At 34.9% G+C, this 12,418-nt stretch overlaps 1 protein-coding gene across 2 annotated transcripts; it reads right to left on the bottom strand.

Annotated features, from left to right (window-relative positions):
* Positions 1-302: 302 nt before the first annotated feature.
* Positions 303-12,290, bottom strand: LOC140056650 (anoctamin-10-like). 2 transcript variants are annotated; one of them, XR_011846795.1, is made up of 13 exons: positions 12,201-12,290; positions 11,262-11,655; positions 9,976-10,101; positions 9,156-9,278; positions 8,437-9,006; positions 8,064-8,119; positions 7,457-7,531; positions 6,319-6,483; positions 5,398-5,589; positions 4,754-4,885; positions 4,197-4,313; positions 1,410-3,050; positions 303-1,219 (listed from the first exon to the last, which is right to left on the bottom strand). XR_011846795.1 is itself a non-coding variant. In XM_072102098.1 (12 exons), the coding sequence occupies exons 2-12, from the start codon at positions 11,641-11,643 to the stop codon at positions 3,021-3,023; spliced, it is 1,968 nt and encodes a 655-aa protein (XP_071958199.1). In that variant the 5' UTR covers positions 11,644-11,655; positions 12,201-12,290; the 3' UTR covers positions 304-3,020. The 2 variants fall into 2 exon arrangements, 1 of the variants encoding a protein (XP_071958199.1); XM_072102098.1 differs by having other exon boundaries at positions 304-3,050.
* Positions 12,291-12,418: the final 128 nt, after the last annotated feature.

The following is a 12,418-nucleotide window of genomic DNA, read 5'->3' as shown; positions in this document are numbered from 1 at the left end:
ATCTTTCAAAACTCTACAGGAATGATGTTACGGTGTAGGTGGCTATTAAAAAAATATTCACGAGGAAAATTAAAAAATGTTGGTATCCAGGAATCAAGACCCTGCTGCCCTGTATGCACGTGGAGTTCTCCTATGGAATGCCGTATGCAAACACAGTGAGTCATACAACTACATTATATTAAGCCAAATCTAGTACCATTAATAAACCACAAACTCTGAATAAACAAAAATATTGAGTTAAAAATTAATTTACGTTACTATTATTTTCCTCAGGGGAGGTTGTGTTTTCTTTGGAACCCGACGACACCTAACGATACCAAAACATCAGTCAATAACACGTGGAATACAATATAAGGAGTGTCACTCATGGGCCATCTGCAGTGTAGGCCTTTCTTCACCGACGTCAATAGACAGGGTAGAAATCATTGGCCTAGGGATTAAAATCAATGTTTACTACAAGTTTTAATGTTTACTTACAACGTTTGGGTTTACACAGGCTTTGAATTCTATACCTGTCACTTTTACACCGGTGTTGTATTTTAACTTTCGCGACACGCAATTGCGACAAAACACGAGCCAATAATGCGTTACAGTACACCTAAAAAATGATAAGTAAACGCGATTTGCGTCATCAGTACATCAAACATCGATAGAGGTACAAATAAAATTGCATTTCCTCCACGTAGGCCTAATCCATGCTCCACGGTAGCATAATAATTTCACACAAGACAACAAAATATTTGAAATTTAAGAAACTTTACAATATTTTTATTGCGTAACTAAATAAACTATAGAGCAATTATTAATTAATATTTTGAATACAAAAGTTATTGAATATTCATCATCTTTTATAAACTGTATATATATATATATGAATTCTACACCTGCAAACCTGAATAAAAAAACGATAAACACTAAAACAGTAACATTATTATGTTTTATTTACTAAGTGATGGTTTTATTAACCAATTACCTGGAGAGTAAGTGTGAAGTCTAAAGAGTACGGCCCCTAATTGGAAAGCATAGCTTCTAAATTGGAGGGTATAGCCTCTTAATCGGAGAGTATAGACTCTAATTGGAGAGCTAAGCATAGCCTCTAATTGGAGAGCTGAGCATAGCCTCTAATTGGAGAGCTGAGCATAGCCTCTAATTGGAGAGCTGAGCATAGCCTCTAATTGGAGAGCTGAGCATAGCCTCTAATTGGAGAGCTGAGCATAGCCTCTAATTGGAGAGTATGGATTCTTAATTGGAGAGCTGTGCATAGCCTCTAAATTGGAGAGAATGGGCTCAAATTGGAGAGAATGGCCTCTAAATTGGAGAGCATGGCCTCTAAATTGGAGAGCATGGCCTCTAATTGGAGAGCATGGCCTCTAAATTGGAGAGCATGGCCTCTAATTGGAGAGCATGGCCTCTAATTGGAGAGCTGAGCATAGCCTCTAATTGGAGAGCACTTAATGGAGAGGGAGAGTAGTATCTTATTATATATTGTCATCTCTCACTTAGAGAGTAAGTATTCTCTTGCCAAAGAGAACGATATCTATTTAGAGTGTGTGGTCTCTAATTTGAGTGCGTTATCTGGATTTAGAGAGTGTTGTCTCAAACTAATTGATGTGCAGTATCTAACTAAAGAGCATGTTTTCTAAATTGGGTGGGGGTGAGTTACCTAATTTGAGGAGTTAACTCAAGGGTAGACCTGTATTAGGAAAAAAACTTAATTAAATTAAAACTTATTTATAAATTAGAAATCCCAAAAATAATATATTGATGAAACAACTAAGCTAATAATAAAGTACTTTTAAAATAATATAATTGAATTAAATAAAATAATATATTAATTCTGAAAACGGAACCAACTGTAGGCCTACGTCTACAGTAGAACTATTAAAAAAAATATCTAATAAAAAATCTCTGAATTAACAATAATAATAAACAAATATTATAATAGAATGTATGTAAAACATATGGAAATATTGTTTATAAAAAATGTTAACAGAAGCCTAAAAGGTGAGATTGGTATAATATTATATAAGAAAGTAAGTATAAAAATAGAGTTGTATATAGAAAAGAATCAGCATTTATAAAAATATATATATTTACTTGTACTAGAATATACTCTGTTTAATATGAGGATTTCTGGTTGTTTTAATAGTTTGGTTGTATAATTGCAATACAGAACAATTGCAATGCCCTATTACTATAATGTTCAACAGATGAATAAGTATTTATTTTCAGACTTGGTTTCCCAAAAATGAGACAAAATTACACATTTTAAAATGGAATAGTAGGTGGACTGTAGTATTTAACAATCAGTGATTGGTCTAATTTGAAAATGTTCTGACAAACACATTGTATAACAGTCTCTATGATTTGTCCAGAATTGTTCATAGATTATTCAAAAACTATGATAAACTTGTACTACAGCCTGTTACAATAAATTGTTCAATTGAATAAAAGATATCGGAAGATATAAAACAAGGTATTTCACTGGTCTAATGTCACAAGGAATGATGTAGCATATAACAAGCTTCTCGATTGGTTTAGCTTCTTGTTACTGGATATCCTGCTTTGAAACAGCCTCTGCCATTGGATAACTGGATGTATTGGCAACTACGATTTACCAACTAAAAATGTTTAGAGAACAGTCGAGACATTTTCGCCAATTGAAAATAGCTTAGGAAACAAATTCTATGATTGGTCCAAATAAGTTTCACAGGATAAGCTTATAAAACAGTCAATGTGATTGGTACAGAAGTTTCACTGATTGAGAAAAGCTTATGAAACAACTTCTATGATTGGTCTAAAAGTTTCACCGATTAAAAACAGCTAAGAAAACACCTTCATGATTGGTCCAGAGGTTTCACTGATTAGGAACAGCTTATGAAACAGCAGGAAGTTTCACCGTTATAAACAAACATTAAACAGTCTCTATGCTTGTTGCAGAAGAACAATGCAATTAAAAGTATCAGAATACGGCAAAGACATTGAAAATAAAATCCAATCTTACTTGTTTCCTTAACTTTTCAATCCGTTTTTTTCATAGCTTCTGCTTTCTGTATAAAAAAAAAATAAAATTATGTAGCAATGTATATATCATTCTTGTGTGTAAATTCAACACAGTGCAAGGACATCATAAGTATGTGTTCACACAGTAAATACTAAATTTGCACACTGATTGATGTTTACAACGTAATTAAGTTGACCTTATTACACAATTCTTGTGTGTAAATTCAACACAGTGCAATGACATCATAAGTATGTGTTCACATAGTAAATACTAAATTTGCACACTGATTGATATTTACAATGTAATTAAGTTGACCTTATTACATAATTCTTGTGTGTGAATTCAACATAATGCAAGGACAACATAAGTATGTGTTCACACAGTAAATACCACACCTGTATATTTATTAATATTTACAACATAAAGCTTGACCTTGTTGTGTGCGAATGCAACCTAGTGCAAAAAAATAAGCCTGTGTTCACACAGTAAATACCAAATCTGCAGATTTCAACAGAAGCCGTATACATAGTATTCTACAAATTTACACTGTGATCATCAATAGAAGTAGTAATAATGGAATTCACATTAAACTTGACTTAAACAAGGTCAGAGGACAAACACCATACAGCAGCATTCACAGGTTGTGTGTAGTAAACAGTCTCAACGTGAAGAGAGTGTTTGTAGAAAGGACAATGCGACTTTAATTGATCACTTCTAACAAGGAGGGTTAGCAGTTTTTAAATCTCATCGTAAAAGATTAAAAGTGGGTAAAACTTTACAAGAGAAATGTTTGGCTCATATTGCCATTTTTTATAATTTGATGATTTTAATTTATGCTTGGTTTTATTTTATTTTGCCAATAAACCAAGTCATGATCAGCAGACTGGGAGACGATTACCTTCTCTTTTCGGACATAAGCATTTTATGCACACCAGGAGCAACGGCTTTATGTCCCATCCAATGGATGAGGTAATGAGAGTAAAGCATCTTACTTAATGATACAAGCAAAAAAACACAGACAATTTTTGAACCCATGCCTCTCAAATGCTAGTCTATTGCACCATATCGCTTTCATCCAAAATAACATTTTACTTTGCTTATCTCACCCCTAAACTAAAAAAAAATAAGGCCTTGTCCCTAAATAAATAAAATGCATCAGAATTTGTAAAGCATTTTTGAAGTTATATGTTACCTTTTGTAAAAGTGCCTGTTTTGATTGAAACTCCTCTTTGGCTAACTCTATCTCAAGCCATTCTGGTAGATCTGGAATTAATATTGCAATCGCTGCTTTGGCTCCAAGAAATAGATGCTGTAGAGAAACAATGTTTTAAAGCTATAAATACAGTCTGTCACATGTTTAGCATATGAACGATTGTATCAGGTTGTTAAGGATTTTAAATGAAGACCTCGTGATCGTATGGTAGTAAGGTCTAGTAGTAGTAGTAGAAACAAACAAACAAGGAGCAACATATTGGCCCAGCCTTTCACATTGCTAAGCAAAACTCAAACTAGTCAAAAATAGAGTGATGTGCCCAAATATGGCAGTGACATGCCCAAATATGGTAGTGACATGCCCAAATATGGCAGTGACATGCCCAAATATGGCAGTGACATGCCCAAATATGGTAGTGACATGCCCAAATATGGTAGTGATATGACATCATCATGTCCATATATGGGCACACCACATTTTGTTGTCGCATAAAGTTTGATATTGTAGACAGAACTTTATGACAACCTTGCACTTACTTCAACAGCTACAAATATAAGCACTTGCTTAATGAGCGATATTTGCGGCAACAGCTCTTGGATCTCTGGTGACATACCAATCAAGGCACAGTTAGTAACTACAGCCAACACACTCATTATCTCAAAAACTATCTGAAATGATGGTAAAAAACATAACTATCATTATATAATTGCAATCTAATGGGAAAGTGTTCCCTTAAAGATGTATTGTCCCCCAAAAACATGAAAAATGAAGATTAATTAAATCAGCCTTTGAATATTTTATTTTGTAGTTTTAATAAAGTTAATCACTTCCATAGAAAAAAAAACCCCCAAAAAATAATGTTTTCATAAAAAATGGTTAAATTCAACCAAAACCCATCTGGCAGTCAATTTTAGACATTTTTTGCTTTAAATTACATTTTTTCAGGTAACTCCATTTTTTTAAAAATCAATTTTTGGTTAAAGTGGAAAACTATTATGTTACAATAAAATGGAATATTCAACAACAATTTTTTTAAGAATTATTTTTTCAGGGGGGACATTTTTAATATATGTGTCCCAAATGAGAAGCTCTAATGTATATGTTTTACTCATTACTGTATTGAGAAAAGGACCGGTCAGTCTAAAAGGTCACTGTTGTCCATAATACAGATTTAACTTACCAACCAAGTGCCAATGTCTCCCGCTGGCCTGGAGAATGGACGTTGTAAAACTCGGCAAAACTTGAACGCATCTGATCGAATCTCAATCAAGTTGTTTGCTAAGGCGAAGCAGGCCGCAAGAGGATAGACAGCGGAGAATAATGAAATGTAACCAAATTGTAGAAATAATTCTAAATAATCATCAAATGTACCCTGTAAAAAAAATTATTTTTAATTACAAATCTAAGCTCTAATCTCTCTGCCAAGTGGTCTAAATTGGAATGGTCTTTATTGAGGAATAATGCTATGTTACCAATGGTGTAAAGCTCTGTCTACTCTAACAAACTTTATACAACAAAATAAATGTGATGTGCCCATAATGAATATGATTATTTCACTACCATATTTGGGCATATCATATCAACTTACAAAAAAATGGCTAGAGAAGGGGAACCTCCGAAAGTAACCCATGATGAGTAGGCCAATACCCTGCTCATTGTTTGAATTGGATTACAGAAAACCAAACCCTGAATTTGTGGCAGTATGAGTAGAGCTGTAGCTTGGTGGTTAACATGCTTGCATTCCAATCCCAAGGTCCAGGGTTCAATCCTAACCTAGTGCCATGGTTGTAACTCACGACTCTTTCAACTCCACTCTCTAAGCCTAAAATGAGACTTAGTTTATAAGTACGATAAATTATAAAATAGTTTATCCATTCTGTAATTGGTTAGGCTTGATGTTGGATGCGAATGAAATAAAACATTTTTTAGAAAAGATAGTGAAAGCAACAAGGAAGCTAAAAACACAAAGGAGAGAACTTGGCAAGAATATGAAGAATACTGGTTACCACTTGGACAGAGGAATCGCCAAAAACCGCTCAAGATTGAGGTGTGTAGTTGATGGCCTATGCAACATGGCACAAGTAATTACTATTCTACCAACCTCATATTCGTCCATTTTACTCTCTCTTAGAGCTGGATGCTCTTCAGACTTGTCGTGGGAATCCGGTAGAGCACCCTTCCTAATGAATCGAAGCACCAAGTACGGGATAACTGTTTCGATCATTTGATCGATCACTTGAGAGACAATCAACAAACTTGCTACATACTACAAAAAGAAGAACAAATTATCTTGGTTTGTCTCATTTCATGTCATATTCATTTATACACTTATTTACCTCCGCCAAGGAGGTATATGTAATCGATCGCGTGTGTTTGTTTGTCTGTCTGTTTGTTAGCAGGATTACTCAAAAAGTAATTACAAGGTCTTTACCAAAATGAATGTACAGATAGATATGTGGTCATGGACCATTCCATTAAATTTTGGGACCATTTCGGAACACGGTCCCAATTCTGGACCACTTTTTAGTATACTTTCCAGACCTGCTAGTGTTAAAAAGATAGGACAGAATTTTTCAAAAGCCGGCGAGCAGTCTTAAAGTAACAAGTAAACTCAAATTGAATTTTCTCGAGAACTACTTGTCCAAAAAACTTCATTTTGATTTTCGCGTTGCTGTTCTATTGTTATTCAACTGAAGCTAATGTTAATTGAAAGGCTTGTTACATAACCATTACACCAAACTCGCATACACATGCTTTTAGTGAAATTAGCGTAAATCACAAACAGCATTAAGACACACACAAATATATATTTTTTTTTTTACCGGAGAAATCTGATGTAGGAGAATTTTACAGTAGGCGGAGGTATGCACTCTCGGAGCGGCTTTCTAGTTTATTTATTCATTTCGTTTTTTTCTTTCTTTTACTCATAACTCTCACAATACAATAATTTAATTGAAATGTTGGAATTTTGGAAATCAATTATCTACAATGAAAATGGTAGTGAAGCTGTAGCTTGGTGGTTAACGTGCTTGCCTTCCAATCCCAAGATCCTGGTTCAATCCTGATCTAGTGACAGGGTTGTAACTCACGACTCTTTCAACCCTAAGCTTCAAATGAGACTTAGTTTATAAGCACGATAAATTATAAAATAGTTTATCCATTCTGTAATTGGCGAGTTTGTGCTCGCTGTTGGATGCGTATAAAATATTTATGTGTAATGATATTAACAACTGACATACCTGTCTAAGTAACTTCATATCCCTGATGTAAAATGCAACATAGAACAATGACATGAAACAGTTGCAGAATTCAAACTGAAAAAAGTCAATAATTTACTTAGGAGGAGGAATGCAATAACATCTAATAATGTGTTAGTTAAGGTTAGTCAGTTTGGAACACAAGCAATGTTAGATTTAGTGGATGGATTGACAAATAGAGTGAATTGATTGGAAGATTGAAAGTGAAAGATTGATTAAAAGACTGAAAGTGACAGATTGATTGAAAGACTGAGAGATTGAAAGACTGAAAGATTGAAAGTGAAAGATTGATTAAAAGACTGAAAGATTGAAATGAAATAGATTGAATGATAGCATTAATAACTGTTTGAATGATTGGATAATATAGTTAAACTGAATAAAAGACTGGAAAATATATTAAATGTTGGATTGAAATATAAATGATTGATATATAATGGATTGATTATAAAGGATTGAAATATATAGGATTGAAATATAAAGGATTGATATATAAAGGATTGAAATATAAATGAGTGAAAGCTAATGGTGAATGAATGAATTGTTTGATTACTGAACACATGCAAAAAGCAAAAACAAAATCACAGCATACCACAACAAGTTTCAAGATAAGATTGTTTGCATAGGATGATTCTAAACGATGGTTCTCTACAAAGAAAAAACAAAGTTACTAATATAAATAGCCACCTAATTCTTAAGCTCTGTCTACACTATCAACCTAGTTTGATGTGCCAAAATATGGTTGCGATATGCTCAAATATGGTAGTGATATGAAATATCATGTCCATATATGGGCACATCATATTTATTTCTTGCATAAAGTTTTTTAGTGTAGACAGAGCTTTAGAGAAGCAGAATTTGGTTGACAATGGGACAAATTTGTTCTTTTTTTTAAAGTAGTAGAAAATCAACTTTTCTCCAAACTGATTCAAAAGAAGAGTTTTGCATTTTTCATCATAACTTACCCCAGTCGTTCAAGAACCGTGCCAACTTGCGATAAAGTTTGTTGCAGATGACGATCAAGATTGAATAGACAATACTTGGAACTTGAATCATAACCTTGCCTTCAGTAGTGGTTATGTCGTAATGTTTTAACACCACCTTCTCAAAATGAAACGACATCAACATCATCCAAAACGCACCCACAAGACATAGAATTATAATAGGACAAGAAACAGCGTATTTTTTTAATGATCTCTTCCATTTTGGATAATGCGGTTCCTCACGTTTTGTCACCGGGTTGATCCAGACCTCACCGGTGTATGAAGGACGGGCTTCCTCAAACTTAACCATCCCATACGTGCCCCAACGAAATGCTGTTTCTGCACTTTTACGTTTCCATATCTCTAGAAAACATGTGGTCCAGACGAGGTTGAATATGGCAAAGAGTCCGTAACTGTGGCTGGCCCGTCTTTGACCTCCAAAGAAGTAGTAAATGATGCCGAAGACGGCAGGAAATACGAGCATTCTCGTGTAGAAGCCAAGGAACTTGAAGTATATTGCAACTGTCTCTCCAAAGTAGCGACGAATCATATCTGTGATAACAATTTTTTTAAATTGAAAAAAACTAAGAACAGATTATCTATCAATCAATATTAATAATTGTACATAGCGTGTCACAGATTTTTGTATGATCTTTGCTAAAAAAAAATGTAATGTAGAGGGCGCAATTGACGCAATTTACCATGTGGTTGTTTGACGATATTCTTTAAACTTTGATACCATGCTTGACTGAGTTCATCTAGTTCACCCAGCTGATGTAATGGGTACAGTCGGCTTACAATTCCTAAACTCATACACTTGATAACTGAAAAATGCAACAAAAAACACAATATCAAAGTTTGATATCAAATAAAGAATCTAAAAGGTCAGCAGGTCACTTCCTGTAAGAAATTTCTTTAAGCTCTTCACTGAGTAACCTTGGATTAATTCATCTGAATTAGTGGTTTACCCAAATGTACACTATAAAAATCACAATCACATCAGACCTCCTAACTATCCCGATAATAAAGTTTTTACTCAGACATTTCATACTTCCACTTTTTGTGAAAGGTCGAAACATTGAGATGAGGTGAAAAAGAAAATTTTCTCTCTGGAAAATGGCCGACAAATGTGCCAAAGGTTGTAAATCTCACACTATATGGTTGATGCATTATAAGCAAAAATAGTACCATGTTTTTCAAGATATTCAAATATTTCATTTTCATTATTTTCAAGTTGGGAATTTTTACCTAATTTAAATCCTAGAAGTCAACTATATATGTACAACAATTCAGTTGTAGAAAGAAACTCTAAAGCCTTGTCTACACTATCAAACTTTATGTGACAACAAAATGTGATGTGCCCATGATATATGGAGGTGATGTCATATCACTACCACATTTGGGCATATCACTACCATATTTGGGCATATCACTTCATATTTTGGCATATCACGACCATATTTAGGAACATAACATTTTTTGCTAGTTTTATACAGAGCTTTAGGGTGTTCCTGAACTCACTGGTTTTCTCAGACCTGTACACTTTCTCTTTCGTTCCTGGTATGACCTCATCATCATGTGACACCAGGTTGCAGATGATGTAACTTATTATTCTCTGCTGTTCTGCCGTACTTAGAAATTCAGCTTCTGCCAATGAGAAAACAAACTTATTATAATAAATTAAACATAAAATATTTTATTATCATATTTGAATTACCACTTGCTGTTTTTTAAAGAGAATACTATTTTATTAATAAAAAAAATGTTTTATACATTAAATTTTAGCAATTTGTTTTTACGCTGTGGTTAGGATTCCGGCACCGGAACTCAACTGCCCACCGTTAAGGAATCCGACACGCTATTGCGCATGCCCAGAGCTCTGGGAAGTGAATTATAGCTTGCACTAATAATAGTGCCACACCACGGAGAGTCGGAGTGTTATAGGGATTTACTGTAGCCTAGATAGTCGTTGCGCGAGCGAGAGAGCGATGGATGAAACTTGGCCTATGCCATACATGAATTAATAATTAAAATATGACTACGCCACGCGTTAAAATAATTATAATGATATTAATAAGTATCAGTATCTATCTAATGAATAAGAATCGTAATGCTGTTTTTAGCGTTGCGACACTGACTTCCCGAACAGTTTTTTCACATCCACGCGGTGGCTGCCGTCAACAAATCAACTTGTGATTGCATGTTGTATATGTACAGTATAATGCGTTATGAAAAATCATAAAACTAGTCATGTAATTATATAATTCATAATGATATGAATTTTATATATGAATGAAGCAACCACTTTTTAATTACAAAATAAATACTATAGGCCCACTGGTCACGTAGTCTAACTGGTAGCCCTAGCCTAGAATAGTGGATCCCATATTAGAAGGCATCTAGGCTAGTTCGCCGTGTGGCGCAGCTATGAAATAATCCATCGCTGTTGGTAAGTATAGAGTCGCCGATTACCTCGCTCTGGGCATGCGCAATAGCGTGTCGGAATCCCTAACGCTGGGCAGTTGAGTTCCGGTGCCGGAATCCTAACCACGGCGTTGTTTTTATGCTTTAATAATCTTTTGTTGAAATTGTCAACCGATAAGACAGCTTGTGTTATTAAGAAGGCATTGAAGGAGATTCTGCGCACAAAGTTTGTGGCATCTCCCAATATAGCAGATAAGGCATACCTTTTTTTTCACACATAATCAAAGCAGTTCAGTCCCTTATCATGACAAAATTTAGTGGTCAATGGGTTAGTCTTATGCTCGAGCGATTATGTTATTGGAACGACCCGACACAATTCTTACCTTCTTGGTCGAATTGATCCTTGTGTTTGATTGTGAAGTCCGCAAGAGTGCCATCTTTACATCTTTTCTTTAAGCACGCTTTCTCAGCTCCTTCAAGCATTCGTTCTTTTGTGACGCCTACGTAGACTATAATGTCTTTCTTCTTTTCGGTCTGTGTTACTCGAACGTTTACCCCAGCACCATTTTGGCTCGGCAGTAGAGCAAGCTTGTTCAATACCCATTCTTTTGTTTCCTTTTTAATGCCGGAGCTAAATTCTAGTACACAAAGTTCCGCAAAAGGAATTTGCAAGGAAAACCGCCTCCCATGAATGAGTTTTGTGGTTTCTTCTTCATTGTCATTCAAGCTATTGTTTTTGTGATGCTTTGCTTTTTCGTTGTTCATGATTTTAATTGCCTACAAATATTTCAAAAGAAAGCTTCTGTAGAACATATTTTTTTAGTTACTTAATTTTAAAAAAACAATTAACATCGTCTAGGCCTAGAGTTTTCTCTATAAACATAATAAAAAGACTGCAAATTTAAAATATGTAGGCCTATGTATCATTAGAAAATAAAAGTGAGAGCCTAGCCTAGCCTGTTTTTTTATTAGGTTAGCGATAGGATGTACGATTGGTACCCAAGAATGACGTTCAGGGACTCGGCTCAGCCTGTAGCCTTGCCTACAATAGCTAGGCCTAAGGAGGGGAATTTGGTACGCCCACACTAGGCTTGCGTACCTTCGATCGTCGGCCTTCCCTGGCCTGTGAGCCTGCTCTGCTGGTCTAGGACAGTATATAATAGGCTAGTATTAAATGCTAGCCTACTGACCGGTAAACAGAAACAGGAAGGGCAACAAAGTCAAAATTAACAATATCTGTAAGAATACACTTGCTATTTAATTTATCAATTTGTCAATCATTGAAAGAAGGCTGGTTAATTATTGCAAAATTAAAGAAATACCTAGTAGAGTAGGCCCAGCTAGCAGTTACGTACGTACGTATACTTCTAGCGCTGCATACACGACGTCAACAAGACGAAAAAGATATAGTGAGCCCTCTATAACTGAGAAAGAACATAATACACATCACGCCCCCATGCGTGTGGGTGCTACAGTATACGCAATTTAAAGATGTATTGTCCCCAAAAACATGAAAAATAAAGATTAATCAAATCAGATC

The sequence above is a fragment of the Antedon mediterranea genome, chromosome 8 (genome assembly GCF_964355755.1).
Source record: "Antedon mediterranea chromosome 8, ecAntMedi1.1, whole genome shotgun sequence".
NCBI lineage: Eukaryota > Metazoa > Echinodermata > Crinoidea > Comatulida > Antedonidae > Antedon > Antedon mediterranea.
This window is presented reverse-complemented; position numbering and strand designations above follow the sequence as displayed.

What these genes read in the sequence shown, in the direction of transcription:
- LOC140056650 (XM_072102098.1), bottom strand. Translation starts at nt 11,643, where the DNA reads ATGAACAACGAAAAAGCAAAGCATCACAAAAACAATAGCTTGAATGAC. An exon ending in TTATCTTGAAACTTGTTGTG is followed by an intron (nt 7,532 to 8,063) that starts GTATGCTGTGAT and finishes GACTTTTTTCAG; the next exon opens with TTTGAATTCTGCAACTGTTT. An exon ending in TTATATTTGTAGCTGTTGAA is followed by an intron (nt 4,314 to 4,753) that starts GTAAGTGCAAGG and finishes GTTTCTCTACAG; the next exon opens with CATCTATTTCTTGGAGCCAA.